Genomic DNA, 20331 nt, shown 5'->3' with positions numbered 1-20331 from the left:
CACAGAATAGTTGCAATACTGCCTTCCTTGCCAAAATGAAATAGATAAAATTGTATTTTTAAATGAGCAATGACAAAGTATGAAGATGTCATTTGGTCCATGGATTTTCTTTTTATCATTCTTTGTGTTTCATCATATTTTTCAACTTCTAATTTTTATTGTAGTCTTCAAAATTTGTTTGTTTTCTTTTGTCATTTTAGAACAAAGGAGGTAATAGGGGTGCCAGTGGTGGAGGAAGAGGCAAAGGAGGGCATAGTAGAGGGAAGCAGAGAGGTATGGACTTCTACTTCTCAAGCAGCCAGAAGAAGTAGTGGTTGATCGTCCCTGTGAGGCACAATAGAAAAGTAGGCTGATAAGGAATGTATGTCTGTAACCTACCTCATTAACTGATAAGGAATGTGTGTGATAGTGAGGTACTTCATTGTTAATAAAGAATGAGTGTGACAGTGAAAAACCTCATTGCTTATAAAGAATATGTATGACTGTGGAGAACTTCCCCATTGCTGACAAAGAATGTATGGGACTGTGAGATATCTCATTGCTGACAAAATGTGTGTGTGACTGTGAAATTTCTCATTGTTGACAAAATGTGTGTGACTGAATTGTCTCTTTGTTGACAAAAAGTGTGTGACTTTTTGTTGAAAAAAGTGTGTGACTGTGAAATATCTCATTGTTGACATAATATGTGTGACTTCGAAATACCTCATTGCTGACAAAACATGTGTGTGACTTAAAGATACTTCATTTGCTAACAAAAGAACGTGTGTGACTTTAAAATAATTCCTTGTTACAGAAAAAGGATAAAAGTATATATTATACATTTACTCATGTTCTTCTTTGCTTGTTGATACAGTGAACTGCTGCAGAACAGAATTGTTGTTGCAGAATAGCATTATTTCTGCAGAATGGCATTAATGTTGCAGAAACAGCATTATTGTTGCAGGAGCAGTATTATTTTTGTAATGTTAAGGATATGTTGTAATTAATTATGTTACTAGTATTACACACCTCAAGCAAATTTATCTCCATTGTCTTTGTTTTTTGGTCTTGTCATCTTAGAGCATCTCACAACAAGAATTTGATCAAGAAGCTGTTTGTTTGGACCAGGACCCAGCTCCATAATGAACAAATAACAGTCCAAAAGTGTTCATACTAGGACTTGGTGGTGGGGGGGGGAGTAGGCAGAAGAGTTGGTCTTCTTCCTCGTACCCCACCACCTTCCCCTACCTTTAAAATTGTGTAATTCACTGAGAGCATCAGGAGTTTTTATAAATTTAAAATGTCATTTGAAAACAGATGCATGAAAGGGAGGGGATGGTAAAGGGTGTGTGTGGGAGGGGGGTGATGGGGAGCAGGAACAGGGTGTGGGGAGTAGGGTGGGCCTTGATCAAGTTAGTTAAAATTATGGACCATAAGATTTGTGGCCAGAAGTTATGAAATTCTGATATCATCTGCTGGTTTTTTGTTGTTGTTAAAGGGTCCCCATTAAAAACCTTGTAATGATCGAATTAAAACTTGTTATTAGCTAAAGATGACTACATTCAAAAAATATTTTTATAAAGGTTCTGCATGTTCAATCTTTTATTGTCAAAAACCTGTTGAAACTTCAAGGGCTATTTTATGCTGCCACCCTGAAACCACTTTTCCTGAGCACTGAGATATTTCATTGTCTAAGTAACTGCTGCTCCATGTCTCTGAATACTTGAGGGGGTCAGAACCGATTTTTAGGGGGTCAGAATGGCCTGTAGGTTACTTTTGATAACTTTAGGCATGCTAAAATCTGGGGCCAAAACTGCTACCTTTAATTCTCTATAACGATGGAAAGAATCTTTTCAGTGCGAGATTATATGATGTCACTGCATTTATCCTACAAAAGAGGGCAAAATAATAAAACATGCTTATCCCCCTCCCTCTCTCACCCCCTCCCTCCTCCCCTCCCCCCAAATAATATATATATACATGAAATATTCAAATGACAAAGTCATAGTGTGCTACCAACCATATATTTGTAAGAAAAATGAATGAAATCATGCTTTTTTATGAAACTATCCTCTCATCGTAAGTTCATAACGAACAGACAGACATCACCCTGTCCGTCTGTGTATATAGAAACCATTTTGTTTTGTTTGTACCACTTTGCATATCGAATTTATACTGAACTTAACATTTTACATTGTAAAACACTTGGAGTTGTCATAGAAACTCAGTTTGCAGAAAATTTATTGATATTCCAACCTTGTACTTCCACAAGTACCTTGACTTGCTCAAAGTTGGCAAGTTATCTGAAAACCAACAAAGGAAAAAGAAAAAAACATTACATAAGTTTGTATTACCCTTCAATTATCTTAGGATCAATAAGTTTGTTGTACCCTTCAATTATCTTAGGATCCATGAAACAGGCATATTTCTTCAAATCCTGCCGACTCAAGTAACCAATCATTAGAAACGAACATCCAAAAAGTCAAATAATAGCATCTGGTGCAGATGTGGTCATTGGAATCTGGTCACGTAATGAATGAGGCTTTCTCTAAACTGTACAGGTCTGCTATTGACGTGAAAGACGCAAGTCAAGGTTATGTGCCATTAAAACTGGTTCGAAGTGTCACCGAACCAATGAAAAAATTAAATAAAGAAATTATTGCAGTTTCTATTTGTACAAAAGAAAATTGAGAACCTATACGATGATCTGTGATGTCTTAAAATAGACATAAATCTCAACTAAATCGATAAGAAGCCCAAAGATGGTCAAGAATATTTACACAATCAGCTGTCCTTAGAATCAGATAATCTCATAATAAACTTGTGATAGAGAAGATAAAAATCAAGGGAACTAACCTCAGGCGTGTAGCGAGGAATTTGCCAGGGGAGGGGCGAAAATGTGGGCAATTTTCTATTTTCTCTTGAAATTACTAGCGATATCATAAAAACATTAAAAAAAATTTTTTTAAAGTATGCTCAAAGGGGGGGAGGCAGCTGCCCCCTTCGTCCCCCCCACCTTGGCTACGCGCCTGACTTATCTCGTTTATCATTGAACGGGACACCCAATATTGTCTAGACTGTTTTTTCGTTTCTCCTATCAAAGAACTCTCTATCGACAGTATGAGCAGTATTTATATCCTATTTCTATCATTGTTAATGGTTAGGAACTGTTTGTACTTTCAGTACGAACTGCTTTGAAGCAGGATATAGTAGGACAGTAAAACAGTGGTATTAACATTGTTAGGAAATTGTCCTAACTGGCTGAAGAAGGGTAGCTTGTTGCATTAACGTTTATCTGCCGCCATGTAAAATACCTCTGTAATACAAAATTTAACATTGAATATTATTTTATGGTATATCAATGTTCTCTTCCCGATTCGGAAATGCTTAATAGCAGACATATTGACGTCAAGCACTAATGCAGAGGTTCCAAAAAGGTGGCCAGTGGGCCAGATTAGGTCAAGGTCCTCCTATTAGGCTTATGCCTGGCCTGGAAGGGAAGCTTTGACAACAATCTTGCTCTAATAATGTATTGTTGGCTGTTAAGGTGTTACATGTTAGACTTGTGAGCAACCTACCATGTAGATTACTCAATGTACGTATTATGATATTCTCCTTGTGTATCATTAAAGACAACAGACAGACATACATACAGAAGACAAGAAAAAAGCAAACCCTGCACACAGTTTTAATTGTGTTGGGCTTGTCGCACATCTAGGCTGAAGTGATCCTTAAATGGAATTGTTTTTCTGCAAAGTTTTCATGCCACCTCCATTGATATTTATCCACTCCCATGATCTGCATCTGTATACCATTATGACCATTGCATGTGCTACATACTACATAAATATCCCAGGTAGGCATCCAGTGAGACCACATTTATTAAAACACCACCTGAACTGAACTGATGATATGAAAACTTTGTGACACCACCCGACTTGATATCAGAACCATGTGACACCAACTGACTTGATATAGGAACCATGTGACACCACCTGACTTGGTGATATAGGAACCATGTGACACCATCCGAATTCATGATATAAGAATCATGTGACAACAACCGAATTCATGATATAAGAATCATGTGACACCAACCGAATTCATGATATCATAATCATGTGACACCATTCAAATTGATGATATAAGAACCATGTGACACCATTCAAATTGATGATATAAGAACCATGTGACACCATTCGAATTCATGACATAGGAACCATGTGACACCGGCCGACATGATTATATAAAAACCATGTGACATCACCCAACTTGATATCTAAACCATGTGACACTACCAGACTTAATGCTATAAGAACCCTGTGACACCACCCAAATTCATGATATAAGAACCATGTGACACCACCCAACTTGATTATATAAGAAACATGTGACACCACCCCACTTGGTTATATAAGCGCCATGTGGCACCATCCGACTTGATATAAGAACCATGTGACACCAGCTTAACACCACTTGTCAAAAATGTCGAGTGAGAGAAGTTGTGAAATTATGCAGAGAAGACCTGGGACAAGAGGAGCTGTGCCATGCAGCTATGCCACTCCTTAAATTATCGGGCAACCAATGAATGTTTATGAAATGACTTTAGTTGGAAATACATCATTGAAACATAAAATGTACAGGAATCACACTTTATTACGTTATTCGTTAAAAATGAGTACCTTCTGTCAATCTTCATCAAGAGACATACACCATTCTCAAAATTGACTCATATTTCTCAGTTAAAGAAATCAATATTAAAAGTTTTTACTTTCAAAATTGTTTATTTTACAGAATAGGACATTGCTTTATATTATTATTTATTGCACCACTTAGCTTGACACATCCATGGATACCAAGCTTGTACTTTGCCAGCATCTCGAAGACACTCTCTAGTCATGTTACTTAATTAAAATACCAGAACTAGGTTTACTATATCCTGCCTTATGCATTACCAGTATGGATATACACTGTATCATTAGTGACCTAATTCATTTACAACATTGGAAACCCTATATCCATGCAAAAATCTGTAACATGCTTGATCAGCATCACAAGGGACATGCAGAATAACAAGTAGGTTTTCCACTCCCCCACCCCACCCCCCCCCCCCCTCCCACCATCAACAGTGATTTACATATGTAATGATTCAAGAGGTACATTGCACAAGCAAAGCAATTAGAGTAAATATGATCACCTCAAAATGGTCTTGATGTGGCGGGACCTGCATTGGATTGTTGGCATTTTTTGAGGTGGTTTCGAATGGGGGAGCTGGGTTCAGAAATTTGGTAACCCTACCTTCGAGAGGTTCAGATGCTATCCAACTAATTGATGTATGATATCGACAGCTCAAAACTTTCGAAAAACAGACTGGTCTTGGCAATTATTAAAGAGAAAGAATATAAACTGCTTTAAAATGATGAAAAATATAACAATTAAAATAAGATAAAATAAATAATAATGAAATGTCAATCTTAGGACCTAAGTAGTTCTTGATTGACAACAACAACAAAATCACTGACTTCATTTTACTGTCCATCAGTAAGGAACCTTTTGAAAACAAACTAAAAAATTTTATTCAAGAGAACTATAATAGAGATGCAACTCCACTAATGATAATCCAAACTGCTGTGTCATGATTAGTAATCAGTAAATGTATGTTGCATAATACCTATAGGGAGATGATAGGACTTGCTCAGTTTTTGTTTGTTTTCAGTGTTCAGGAAGGAGGGATAAGACCCCTTTCTGAATTACTTTTGGCACTTAAAACATAATCTACAAACATCTAAGTTTGATCAAAATAGAAGTACATAGAGGAAACATTTTTAGTAGGCTTTATGCATTCATCTGTATTCCTTACATGTTACCAATCTTCCCTCTCTCCCCCCTGCCCCTCCCCACCCCCTTCCTTTTCCAGAAAATCCTGGAACAGCCACTGGAGTGATCTGCTTGACTATCTAGATCTCGCATATTAATTCATATGGTGAAGGATTTATGTGATTTTTCAAATATTTATTCTACCATATATTTCAGGTATTAGGAAGATTTTTAAACAAAACTTTAATGTGAAAATTTGGTGAGTTTTTCTTGTGATCTTCCGTAAGTACAACTTTCACTTAATACACATGTGCAGTTCTAATGTCTCCCTGATAAAAAGTCTTCCAATTCAAAAACTGCACTATAATGTCTGGATAATACCCTGCTGATAGACAAAATTAGAGGTACGCACAATGATAGAGTATTAAATTAATGTAAAAAATGATACAAAACTTGTAATACAAATATTGTTTGAACAATGATTGACTGGCAAATGAGATTTATGAGAGGCAAACTCTTCAAAGAAGGGACCTAATAACTCAAATTTTAAATTCCTTCCTGATAGTGTCTATCACTATCATTTTTTCCTGATAGTGTGAGTCGATGCAGTGGTGTTAAAAGTTGTACAAATTTGCGTGGGTGTGGTATGGTACAGCGTTGTTCCAGGGCTATTTTTTTAGCTAGGAAAATATTTCTACCAATTGGTATGGAAATGTTAAGGTGCCGTCAGAAATGTAAAGATGTTTTTTTCTGCACTAGTTTGCAAGTAATGAATCACTTGGCTGCGCTAACCTTGAAAATCCTACATTCTGATGTGAGCATAATTTATTTATTTATTGCAATTGTTAAATTTGATAACATTTGATAAATAATAATCATTTTTTTGTCATTTTGCAGCACAATGTTGAATTCCGCACTAAATAAGTTTTAAGGACTTCCATCATTTTGTTGAAAATTGCTACTACCATTACTGAAAGCACTTAACATTTTGACGGAACATTCATATTTCAATATTGTTGACACCAGTTTTCTGTACTGTACTTTATTTGTCCTGCTTCAAAGCACTTGTTCTGACAGTACAAGCAGCATGTTTCTGTCAGGTAAAGGCAAGGAACAGTTCATGCTGTCAGTATGAGTGATTTGAAGCATGATATGAGAGGACAGTACATAGTGGTATTAACATTAGGATCGGAGCAAGGTTAGGAACTGCTCGTACTGTCAATACCAGTGCTTTGAAGCATGACATGGGCGGACAGTACCAAGTGGTATTAGCACCAGGAAATTATGCCAACTGGCTGATTATTTTGAACAATGGCATTAGTATTGAATGACTGTAGTATGAATAAAACGTACAACAGGAATTTTTCAAAGTCAGCCTTGTTGTGCTTATAACAGACAATAAATTTAAAAAATTTATAGACCAATTGCTGATTTTATTTTGTAATGGCATCAACAGTGTTAACTGGTGTATATTGTCATCTTATTTATAAACCAGTAATTGATGACGAGCTCTTCAGGTTGCTCTTGGATAGGGAGTAAAGTGGACCTCCCTCCCACCCCCCCCCTTCCCCCACATTCCCCCTTTCCTAGATGTACAAAGATTACATAAAAAACCACCTCATGATATTACACTAGCTTGACTCAGACCAGAATGCCCAAAGACAGATTCTAAAGTGTCCAAGATTGTGTGTCATATTTGTTGAGATTAATAGCAAGTCTTTAAAGCAATTTTGCAGTGTTCACAAAATTAGTATATATATAATTCTGCACTTTCCCAGAACTTAATGATCAGCCAAGACTAATCCTCAATTGCATACAAAGACTATGGATTTATTACTGATTAATTAGTTAATTATTGGTAACTAATGATTTCTGCTGATGACCAGCTGATCGCACCGATTTTAGGGAGAGAAGAAACATTCTGTCACAATTTGCAGCTAAAACAATGCAATATAGAACCAAATGCAAAATGAATTGGAAATTGCAGAATTTCGAATATACCATCTTTGGATGTGAAATGGAAGAAGCTGATTAAAATTTCAGATTGACAGGTATAAGCAAACTCAAGACATACATCACATGTCAGGCAAAGCCAGGTACTAATTACAATTACTTTTAGCAAAAATATAAATTTTGGTATTTTTAAGGATATATCCACTTTAAAAAGTTTAAACTTGTTCCTTTCTGAAGGTCCACTTTGCAATTCCTTGATTGCTACTCTAAGAAGAAAATTATCTTATTGTTCAAATGAAGGAAATGGAGAGAGCTATCCACATAGCTGGTTAACCCAAGCAATTTTGCTATTACATAGCTGTGCTATGCATGTAATTGGGCTATTCATGTAGATGGGCTGTGCCTGTAGCTTGGCTATTCATGTAGCTGTGCTGTGCCTGCAGTTGGGCTATTATGTAGCTGGGCTGTGCTTGCTGGGTTTCATGTAGCTGGGCTATGCCTGCAGTGAGCTATTTATGTAGCTGGACTGTTCTTGCAGTTAGGCTATTCATGTAGCTGGGCTGTGCCTGCAGTTGGGCTATTCATGTAGCTAGGCTGTCCAGTAGTGGTACTGTACTAAATACAACCAAGGTATTCATACACCTTGCTACCAACGAAGTTGGGCTAACAATGTAACTGGGCTAACAAAAATGTAACTGGGCTAACGATGTAGCTGGGCTAACGATGTAGCTGTGCTAACGATGTAGCTGTGCTATTAATGAAGCTGTACTATTAACATTTCTGAGCTATCCAAGTAGCTGGGCTATACCTGTCTGTAGCTTCACCATATACAGCTGAGTTATCGTGTAGCTGGCTACTTAGTAGCTGGGACAAACGTGTTGCTGTGCCATTCATATAGCTGAGCTATCAATTTACTTGGGTTAACATTGTGGCTGTACATATAGGTGAGCTATCCATGTAGCTGTGCACCCATGTAGCTATGCTTTCCAATAGCTGTGCTAGCCAAGAATAGCTGTAGTAGGACATTTAATTGCTTATTAAAAAATAATCCCAAAAATGAAAACTCTTTGCACTTTGAACTTATCAACAACCAAACACAAATGCCAATGTACAGACTGTAATGTTACATCATGTACTTCCATCACCCATTCTCCCCCCCCCCCCTTTTTTAAAAATTAAAAATGACATCACACTATTTGGACAATAGTGAAAGAAACCAAGAAACATCCTCTTAGCATTCATTTCAATGTGAAACCTGTGAATGCAAATGAAGCAAAAAAAAATCGATGGCAATAGTGTCCAATGAGTGGGCTTCCATTGTAAGAACTCATTTTCTGTACACATAAAGTCAGTTTAGACTCTGGTGGAGCTATAATCTTGTTAACTGATAAAAAAGTACAGCTTTACATTAAAACACAAGACTATAAAATATATAAGCGAAGAGGTACTTTGATGATAACATTCTTGCTATGAATAAACAAGTCACATGACCTAACAACAGACACCACCTTTCTTTATTTCGACTGGAACGATCGATTATTAACGACCGATATCAACCTCTTTGAAATCCTTTTATCGTTCTGTTCTTAAAACTGCCCATTTAATACCCTGGATTCAGTGAGAAATTATTCAGCTGATTGAACTCGATTCTGTTCACCATTCTCAGCCTTGAACCAAAAAATACTATTATATGTTATCGTTTTAGCAAAAAACAATAGATGTCTTTGCTTGACTAAGCCACCAAGGTTACAGTTCAGAAGAAACCAATACTCAAAAGAAACATTTAGATTGTTCACTCCTACTGGGAAACTTTCTTCGTGAGACGTCTGTTCCGAGCCAACGACACGTCGATGCGAGATCCAACAAATTTGTGATATTATCGCCAATTTAATGCATCTGTGGTGGCATATGGTATTGCAAACGTTTGCCTTCCTCTGGTGACAAAACATCCTGCCAGCCACCTAGATACCTTTAACACCTGTATCTCCGACTGCAAATTATGACAGGGTAGCCACACAAAATGTGAAAAAATAACAATCTCTAAACACAAAACAGAAGCCAGAGCTGAAACTTTTCCCTGCCTATTTTCTCTCGATCCTTTCTCCTCGGTTTGATGGAGTAGAAACTTATTTCCGTTAAAATGTTACCTGCCAAATGTGTCGTGGAAAGATGTGTTTCTTTGGAAATGCAGCTAAATCTATATTGAGTTATTATGTCTCTGTCATTTGATTTATCCCTGATCACCGGTTTGGTCTGTTGGGCTATCCAGTACCAGAGTTATAAACTGAGAAATATCTTCAACTGTGACTTCTGCATACTTTGTGATGAAGCGGTGTTGCTGTGGTAGGGAAAAGAAATTAAGAAAAATAAAATAAACTTTGTATAACATCTCCCACCTTACTGCACAATTTGAGCACAAAAATATATGTGTTATAAGACTTGTCTTAATCAGTGTCACAATGGATACTTTAAGGGACATTTGGGCGTCAGACAGAATTAAACAATTATTACCATGAGAAAAATATTCTGCACTATTAGTTGAAACCCCACCTCGAGATCATGCCCTTAGCTCAAAATATGCTGATTCCATGAAACCTATTTTTTACTGCGAGAATCCTTTCCTTACTCTAGGAAATTGGACCACGGTGGGTGGTCTGTGATGTCCTCAGGGGAGAGATGCTCCTTAAGGTTTTCATATTCCTATTTGAAATCTTTCTTGTTGATTTATCCCTCAAATATGATACATTTGGAATGTCTGCTTTAGCTAGCAATGTTCTCTGTTATATTGAATTTCATCAAAATGCAACTCTTTTGTAGAATTATTATTTCCCACTGTCGATAACTGATTTAAATATGGAAAAATATCACTAGAAAAAATAAATTCACTTCAAGTTTCCTGATGACATCATTACCTCTGTTGTTGCCAGCTGCTGAATTCATGTTTTGCCTTGTATGCTACGAGGATGAACTTTGACTTCAAAAATGCATAAAATGGCAATATTCCCTTACAGATCAAACTCGGTAACTAGAATATTATCTCTCTAAAAACGTTGGGTGTCGTACTAAAAGTGTGCCAGGGACAGTATAAAACATTTTTCCAGAGAAACAAGAAAGAGGACATAAGAATGATTTTAAAAAAGAAAAGAAAAGAAAAACTTACCAAGAGTTTTCTGTAGTTTGGTCTTAATTTTGCATCTTTCTGTAAGCTAGTAAAGGATGAAAAAAATGAAACCAAAGATATTTCAAAATTGGGAAAATTAATTAAACTTTTATGGAGGAAATTAAGTTTTCTTGAGTTTCCTAAAAACTCACATTATTTTGTCTTATCAAGTCCAAGATATGAAAAGGGAATAATTATCTCAATTGTCACAAAATCATTTTTTTATATTCAAGCTTTTTGGATGCAATATTCTGGGATTTTTTTGATATGTTAAAAAAGTTTTAAAAAAAGTTTAAAAAAAATAAAGCAGTAATCAATTCAAACATTAAAAACACCAAAGTAAATCTTTCTTGGATTGAGGACAAGCCATTACTTGTAAATTTTATAATTACTTGGCCAGAACAGTGAAAACTTTCTAAACCAACTTGAAAATACCAAAATCCATTGAGAAAAACAAAAACGAAATGTCAGTCAGACTAACCATTGGTCTAAGAAATCTCTTATCTCACAAGAGAAGGTCCCTGGAAGTTTTGGTGATGGTTCCTTTACAACTTGTTGCAGCTGTTTAAAAGGGGTGGGCCATTTTTCATAAGGGTATTTATTCTCTGCAAGCTCCATCTAGTGAAGAGAGGCAAAAAGGAGTGTGAGGGTATATCAGCTTTGAAGCAACAGGCTCAAGATATTTTACTCGTCGTAATCTCATTAACAAAAAACAGTTCTTTTAATATAAAATATTTGAGTTTCAACTTTCCAGCTTGGTTAGCTCAAGATGTTCAAGTTTCAATATTTAATATTAAAAGAAATATGTTTTATGTAGTACTAAGATCGATGTTTGAGTGGGATTCTGTGTGTTGAATGAACTTTCTGGGCAATAACTTGTCAAAATCAAACAGAAAATGTTACTTATTATCCATACAACTTACCTCTGAGTTAATCATGGACTGAAACTTAACCGGGAAACTATGCAGACAAATTTATTGCTTAAACAGGTCTCAAAACCGTTAACCTCATGGCTACGAGCCCTGTCTGTGCTCACAGTCATTCTTGGTTTACAATGTATGTAAGGTAAAGTCGCTTCTGATTTGCACCTCCCAGCAGAGAAATGGTTGTGTAAAGGGATCGTTACCAACTAAGGGTCGGAAAGCTCAGTTTCAAGGAACCAGCACTTGTAATTCTGAGGTCACTGGCTTGAAATTTATGGGAACTTATATTTGAGTGGGAAAAAAATGCTAAGAAGACGTCTCAACTCTCTATGAATTCAAAGCATTTAAGACTGATGCATTCTTCCTTACGCAAACCTGCTGCAAAGGAGCAATCCATCAGCTGCGTAAAGCAAACACACAAAGTAGTAATCTCAGGCTTACGTTACTCTATCTTTACGGAGTTGGGTGAGGGGGAGGGGTGAGGGGGGTGGGTGGAGGGGGAGTTCGGGGAAGGACATGAAGGAAACAGATCAAACATTTGCATCTACATCTACTTACAATGGTTATTCCAAGACTCCATATGTCAGATTTGATGTCAAACCCTTTGTTTTTAGCAGGATTGGTGGGATCAATTCTCTCCGGCTACAACAAAATGGGAAAAGAACGCAAATGAAGGGATTAAACAGCTATCCAGAAATATGCTACAGAGACTAAAAGATAACATCATGGAGACAATCTTTAAACATGTCCTTTTTTTGCGCTTATAGAAGCGCATTGTGTTTCAAGTGATTTGATTTGAGGTATCTTTTCTATTCAAATGACAGAAAGATGTCTTGAAAACTTATGTTATTTTCCTTTGTGTACTTCTTACAAATGACTCTTCAAACTGAATTGAGTAAACAAACAAGCATTTGATGTCATGGGGTCTCATGAAGATGAAAATTGTCACATGGAAACAAATTTACAATTTTTCTTGCTGACATATTAATCGGTTTCTTGTTTAAATTCAGGTTCCTGTTGCTTGTAGTCTCGATTTATCTTTATAACATCTTTATGACATCTATACTTATGGTTACCATATCTCTTTGGTTTAAAAGTCTGACACTGCATCTCTCCCTCTCCTTTGAAGAAAATTTGCGATTTGAGAGTGGGATGAACAGTTTGTCATAACAAGCTTGTTGGGCATATAGGATGCCATCAATCATATGTGTGTGTGATGAAAAACAATTATTTTCATGCTTCCAAAACAGTCCAGTACAATTATGCATACAACATGCAACTTGTTTATAGTTTTCATATTTCAAAGTGGTATTTTGCATATAAGAATCAAGCTGAAGTCATTACAGTCACCATCATTCACTGCAGTGACTAACAAACTAATTGTGACTGTTTCACTTAAAAAACAACTTCACAAAGGCTCAGTATAAAACACTGCTCAAGAATGTCTTTTCACAAGTCAAATCTTGTCAGGTTTTGTTAATCTTTAACAAAGTGGAATACGACCATGAAAATTAACCAGCTACTCTTAAAACAAAGACTTTTATGAAGGATCTCCAGGTTGATTTGTGATAAAGAGTGCGAGTTCATTGTAGCTGATATACTTACAGCCATGTATGGTTTACTACCAGCCTCTATCGTCTTAGCTAAGGAGTCGACTAACTGACCACTGACACCAAAGTCACAGACTTTGATTTCGCCATTTCTGTTGGCAAGTATATTGGAGGGTTTCACATCTCGGTGCATGACCTTAAGTTCTGTTTGGAGGTAGTGGAGGGCACTGACTGTCTGTTGAGAGGAAAATATATAAATAAAAGCAAATGGATCTGTTAAATTGATAGCATAACTATACTGTTGTATAACAAAGGATCGTCTAAACAGAGACACTAGGATAGAGGACAGCAACAATAACAACAACAGTCAAGTCTAACAACAGTAACGAGCAAAAACATTAATGACCTACAACAGTGACGGCCTGGCAATAGCAAACCTAAAAAGTACACCCCCACTTATCAACAGTGTTGTCTGACACCAGTAACATCCTTAGAACAGTCCCAATGTAAACCAGTTATGAATATAAAACTTTGGAGATCATTTTGCAATGCGAAACTAGATATGTTATTAACTAAACTATCTGAGTATTTTCAACATGGTTTCCATGCTGTTTTTTGGGTTTTTTTTTCAAGACCACAACATGTATTACCAGTGTACTATGAAGCCTACACGCTAATGAGGAAGTAATGTTAGGCTAACCTATAGAAGGCGTAACAATTGTAACTCTTATATCATGTATGCAAACAGCTATTTGGTCTTGTAAATAGCGAAATTTCACAAAGAGAGTTTATACATCCAAACGTGATCTTTTGGCCGATTCTTTTGGTATGAATATAAAGGATTTCTCCTCACATTTCCAGACCCAACACTTCAAATTAAATGCTTTTAAGACCTCAAAAAAAGCTTCTCCATTTTCCCTACTTTACCTGTTTCCCAGAAAACATGAGAAGTATGTTTCCTTATGCATTGCTCTGATATAAGCAAACAAAGAATTAGAAACGGTAAATAATAAAATAGTACTTATATAGCGCGTTCATCAGCAACACTGCTCGAAGAGCTTTACAGGAATTGAAACAATTAATAAACCGGAAACAATTAATATACAGGAAACATTCAAAAGCAAATAGTACAAAAATATCGCCTAAAAGGTATACACCGTAAAACCTATAATAGGATAGAAAAATACATTAAAGCTAAGGTGATACAAAAATACTGTACAGTTCAAACATCAAAGGCAATTCTAAAATAATATGTTTTCAGCGATGTTTCAAAACTGGTAAACATATCCATCCCCTCTCCTCCCCCTTCCCCCACCCATTTTTCACCACCCCTTGCCCACTTGTTCCACTATCTGCCATCTTAATTTCCCACCTGGGTAATTGAACAATTTTACACGGATGTCAATCAAAGATTTACTTACTGCATATGTTACTTTGCTGAGTATATTTTCTGGCATCTGCATGTTTCTCTTTTTGGCTGCCTTGTAGAATTTATCCAAACACGTATCCATCACCTCCATGCATATCCAGACATCTCCCTGTTAAAAGTGAAGCATTACCAGAACAAGGGACGAAATAGTTTTAGAGAATTGATTAGCAATAATTGCTCGACAATTCTTGGAAATAGCAATTAGCATTAGCAGGTACTGCATCTTTTGCTAATCAAAAGTAATATTGATTAGCAACTGGCAATTCTTGGGTAGCAAATTGCTATGCGAACCCAGTTATTTCGTCCCTTGCAGAGCTATTATCGACAGGGACAATTTTCAAAAGAAAATCTTGTAGAGTAACACATGGAATAGATAATCAGAATCAGGATTGTAAAGAATGACTTTAGCCAGAATTTATGTCATAGTCCCAAAAACAAACAAAAACAAACGAAAAAAGAGGAAAAAAACTTTGACAGAGCACCAATCAACAGTTCAACACCACACAGCATGAAATATACTGTGAGTGAGCGTATTGAATTGGTGGTTTGTTAACCCCAAAAAACCCCAAAATGAAGCACAAAAACCAAAAAAAATGTGTTCAATTGTACTTTCCTTTTGTACTTTTTGGGGGTTTTCAAACATATGTGAGTAATTCTTAAATAAGATTGGAATTAAGCAAAGTAAAAACATCCTCCGACATATTTCCACCCAATCAATGTCTACTGAGTGAACAATTCATGAATTTCATCCAATTCTCGACATTTGGTTCGGCCGGACACTTTCAAAAGTAGCATAAAACACATGTAACAGAAATATGGGCAAAGTTTTGCTTCACTACTTCAATTAAAATTTGACGAAACAAATCTAACCAATTTTTTTTTTTTTTACAAGGAAATATACTATAACACCAAAATAAAAAGCAGATAGATATGCTAAATATGGGCACAAAGTTAATAAACAAAATTAAAAAATACAACACACTTTTCAGCACATTTTTGAGAATTTGACGTTAATTGATACTTATGTGACCAATCTTTGAGAAATCTTACCTCATAAAATAAGGCACCAAAAAATTGGACAGTGTACTGGCAATCTGAGCTCCTGATGCATACGTCCAGATCCATCAACAGCCTCTGGTCTTCCTTGGTATTAACCTGAAACCGGATTCTCTGTCAGGGTCAAAGAGAAGTGAGAAATACGTCGGTAAAAAAAGTGAATATTTGTGCAAAATGTTCTGGTCCCTGAATGGATTTGCAGCAATGATTTTTCATCATATATGGCCACATTATGCAACTGCTACACCACTGAAAACTGATCTGACTCCTGGACCTCCCTGCCCCCTAACCCCACCCTTCCTGCCACCACCCTGCCTGCATTTTCCTGTCTTGTGTCAAGGTATTTGGCTTTGGATTTTTATTTACATTTTCATTTTCATTCACATTTACATTTATATCTAGTGTAGAGAAGTTGAGAAGTTTAGTGTAGAGGAGTTGTAACCAACAACTTTTGCAATGTCATGTAGTAGGATCTAGAATAGATTCACATGTTCCGTTTAGAATACTATATATCCTGTGTTTAAAATGAAAGCTAAAAATTGGCTGAAGAGGGTTGAATGAAACAATAACCGAAAGCATCCGACAAAAGTTGTGAACTGGTCGTCAGTCATTGTAGTTAATTTCACTTTTGATTTTACGCATTCAAGAGATACACATATCCTATATCAGAGGCAGATCTGATGCACAGATACAATGATGGATAGCATTTGTTGTACACTGAAGCTTGATAATTTCAAAAGTTTTTTGAAGATAAGAGAAGTACAGAAATCCTCAAAATTGACATTCAAAATGTGAAGATATAAATCGGGGACTGGAGAGGTCACGTTGGCTGAGATTATTGATGCTCTAATGGACCATTTCTTGGACTGGAGGAGAGAAGTCCATAAGAGTTGATCCACAACTTTTTAGCAGTTAGTCAATGGAAATGAATCCTTAGGAAGTGGAAAACGAATGTCAAAAGTCTAGCTTGGGTGTTAACCAATGGCACAAACTTCCTGTCTCCTGAACATATGCTCACTTGGATCTAACTAGCCTAGCTTGTAATAATTGCTTACATTCTGTCAGCACTGTGCCTCGACTGACCCCTTCGGATCAATGTCCCCTTCCTATCATACCCATCGAGCATACAAAGTGATAACATGCTACTGACCTTCACTGCCATTTCTTTTCCACTAGGCTCATGTTTCATCTTGTCCACCACTCCATAACCTCCTATACCGAGCTGAGTGATCTTTGAGAGGTCTTCCCCTTTCAGGGGATATTCTTTCCCGTTGCTGACAATCTTAGCTTGTCTGTCAACCTCTTCTGGAGGTCTGAAAATATAAACGGATTATCTTAATAGATACATGAACGTCGTGGCCGTAACCAATTCCTACAAAGTATGATGAATTATAGGCAGGTATTACATGAATGAGCCAACAAAGCTTTTTGATGTCAAATTTGTGGAACACTGAGTAAATTCAATGACAGACTGTAGAATGCATTGCATGACACTATATGACAAGTTTGATCATATCGATTGCAGTGTTAGAATGAGACATTTATTCATTATAAGGCAGTATTTTGCATTATTTTGTAGTAAAACATATTCAGTTCTGTCAATGGGAAATCTCTTTGAAACACTATCAACCAGAAAAAAAATGGAAAAAAAACCTCTTACCTGGCAGGTGGTTGTGGAGTACTAGGTGGAAATATTCTTAAGCCCGTTCTTGAACGCCTTCCATTTGGTGCTTCAGAAAAGAGAAATATCAAATTTGCCATATCAAATTCGCCGTAGAATTATGTATATAATTGTGTGTGACGATCATTCAAAATTTATCAAAATCCATGAAAATGATAATTGACTATAAACAATACTTGGGTCTAAAAGTACGTGACTATTGAACTTACCATTCATGTTTAGAAACTTGTCGTCAGTATTTTAGCTGCAAGTGGGAAAAAAAGTAAAAGAACTTCTCTTAGGTTTTATGTCACAGCAAAGATACTTCAGTTTGTTTCTTACAACTTTGTTGTAAAAAGGAAATAACCCTTCTGAAAAATGGGCTTTTGCAGCCTCAATAATTACAACAATTGAAAAGTTGCCATTTAATTCACTGTCCAGAAGCACAGACATACATGTGAATGATATAATTTCCAGGATGTAAGTGACATACACATTTATTCACATACTTGCACATGCTTGTGGATGACACCCTATCATTACAACATTTTCCACGGTTTGATCATCGAAGGCACCACAGAAGTAGAGCATCAAAACTATAAGTGACAACACTTACAACGCTGTATCAAACGATATAGAGCCTGTCTTTTTTATGTATTAAAATCTTCTTTAAAAAGAGGCCAATGGAAATGAAAAAAAATATTGCTCGATATATATGCTAATGTGGCAGAACCTTTAAATATTCAATCAATGGTACTGTATTGGTAGCATAAATTTAGAATACTGCCTCGCTCATTGCAATACTGTTCGCAAGCATGAACCACACTGATCTTAAAGCTGAGTAAAATGGTCGTTGACCACGCATTTGATAGGCATGAACATCACAGCTGAACTGGAATTGTCAAGAATGTATCTGAATAGATTTCAGTGTCTGAACGGTTTTATTAAGCAATTGAACATTTGAAAGAAATATAAGACACTAACAAGTAATTTGCACGTTGTTGTACATGTAGTCGAGAAAGACAATTATGAGGCAGTACCTCTTATGACACACTTTTGGAAATTCCATGATTTTACCAGTTAAGCAATGGATAGTAAATTTCCATTTGATGTGTGCAAGCATGTTAGCTTATCTCTCAACAATGTGTTTTATCACATAAGAGAAATATCAAAAAAAATGTAACTTTGCAAAGCTATGTCCAAACAATCACAATCCAATAACAGTTTTTATGTTAGCTTGCCTTATCAATTTCAATTTCTTTATTCCAGTATAAATTACAAAATTTATAAATAGGATACATAATAATGATACATAAAGGACGTAAAAATGTACAATCATGAAAGCATGAACAAATAAGAAATAAGATGGAGGATTAGAAGTTTGAAAGATTAAAAGGATTATAACAGAGATTTATAATATCAGTTGCTAAGTGTTTGTATTCAATGAAATGAATAAAAGAAATGTACACAGCAGGTAGGTATGTATAACAATGAGGCTATTAATTAGCAAAGATACTACCACGGCAAATTGCCTACATTTTCATCAACACCCTTGTCGATATATGTATTATATAGATGTGCACATTGTTAAAAGATTTGAAAAACTAGATAGAATTAGATAAATATTATATGACATTTGAGAAAAAATTGCCAGTTCAAATGTTGTGTAAGTGCGCCATTACTGGACCCACCATGAAATAAAACAACAATATCACATGAGAGCCTCCATTGAAATTTGTGGCAGTGCATATCATATAAGCAGGCAAAGAAACAATTCTTTCACAAACACGGTGAGCACGCATATAGTTGTCAGTGCCTACAGTACAGTTTGCACGTGCAATGGTATATGACTAAGCTAGAGGGATGTTTTGCGATGAATAATCCATACGTATCCATATTTCCATTATCTTTAACTTCCCAGAATGGGCTTACATTTCATTAGGCTTAGTAGTAATGAGCAGAATCTTAAAAGACATGGGATCCAGGGTAACTCATAAAATGACAAAAGACTAGCCTAGAACCCTAGTTTCCTTATTCACTGCTGGGCAAATAGTGAGAGCGGAAACTCTTACTCACCCGGTGCCAGGTGAATAGGCCACTGTCACTGTCAAATAGGACCAAGTGGTTAGTACAAATGGGTGCAGCATTCCTAAGATTAATGTTAGGCCTTTCTCGGGCAGAAAGACAATGTTGTAATTTGTATAAGTATTAGGCCTACACTTACAAAAGTGTGCTTTATCAGGCCTTCAACCTCAAGCCATGGATGAAGGAGTTAGGCTATGCTATAAAGATTTATGTATATATTATAAATACATCTCATTCCAAACATGATACCATACCTAAATTAGATCGAGAAACTTACGTTGTTCTATCTTAACAATAATCACGTTAGTTTCTTCAACATTCTACACCTACTACTAGACAACTAAGTACTAGCCTAACGTTAGATCATTACTATAAGTTTAGAGTACTACGCTGTTGTTAACCTAGGCTAAGCTTTCAAAATACCATACTCGTCGTAAACACAGTTAAAACAGCAACATGTTTATTGACTGCATGATTAATAAAGTAAAGAGTAAAGGCTAAAACCATGTCCGAGTACCAAATCATCGAATTTTTTCATAAAGCATGTAATGAATGGTTAAATAAAGAAAATATTTGCAATCAAAAGTTAGATCAAGTACGAACCAAGTGAGTTCTGCAGACAGACGGATTTAGTTGAAGCTTAAAATCCCTTAATTCTTAGCCGGTTTATTTATGTACGACGTCACTTTTTTCTCTCCAGGTGACCAAAGTGCCCAACG

General features: G+C 36.1%; 2 protein-coding genes across 7 annotated transcripts in view; one reads left to right on the top strand and one right to left on the bottom strand.

Annotated features, from left to right (window-relative positions):
* The window catches only part of LOC139959851 (cryptochrome DASH-like), a 12939-nt gene extending 10136 nt beyond the window's left edge, over positions 1–2803 (top strand). For all 6 annotated transcript variants that reach the window (XM_071957743.1, XM_071957745.1, XM_071957742.1 and 3 more), the window contains exon 13: positions 201–2803. In XM_071957743.1, the coding sequence (XP_071813844.1) occupies positions 201–311 (111 nt within the window). In that variant the 3' untranslated portion in view covers positions 312–2803. The remainder of the gene's footprint in view (positions 1–200) is intronic.
* Positions 1987–20331, bottom strand: LOC139959855 (dual specificity mitogen-activated protein kinase kinase 6-like). The gene is made up of 11 exons (XM_071957754.1): positions 20216–20331; positions 17758–17792; positions 17528–17597; positions 17018–17180; positions 15862–15981; positions 14804–14920; positions 13438–13617; positions 12391–12474; positions 11391–11527; positions 10910–10955; positions 1987–10087 (listed from the first exon to the last, which is right to left on the bottom strand). Exons 2-11 carry the CDS (start codon positions 17762–17764, stop codon positions 9980–9982), a joined length of 1032 nt encoding a protein of 343 aa, XP_071813855.1. The 5' UTR covers positions 17765–17792; positions 20216–20331; the 3' UTR covers positions 1987–9979.

The sequence above is a fragment of the Apostichopus japonicus genome, chromosome 19 (assembly GCF_037975245.1).
Source record: "Apostichopus japonicus isolate 1M-3 chromosome 19, ASM3797524v1, whole genome shotgun sequence".
In the NCBI taxonomy this organism is placed as follows: Eukaryota; Metazoa; Echinodermata; class Holothuroidea; order Aspidochirotida; family Stichopodidae; genus Apostichopus; species Apostichopus japonicus.
The sequence above is the reverse complement of the archived record's forward strand: the minus strand, read 5'-3'. Positions and strand labels throughout refer to the sequence as shown.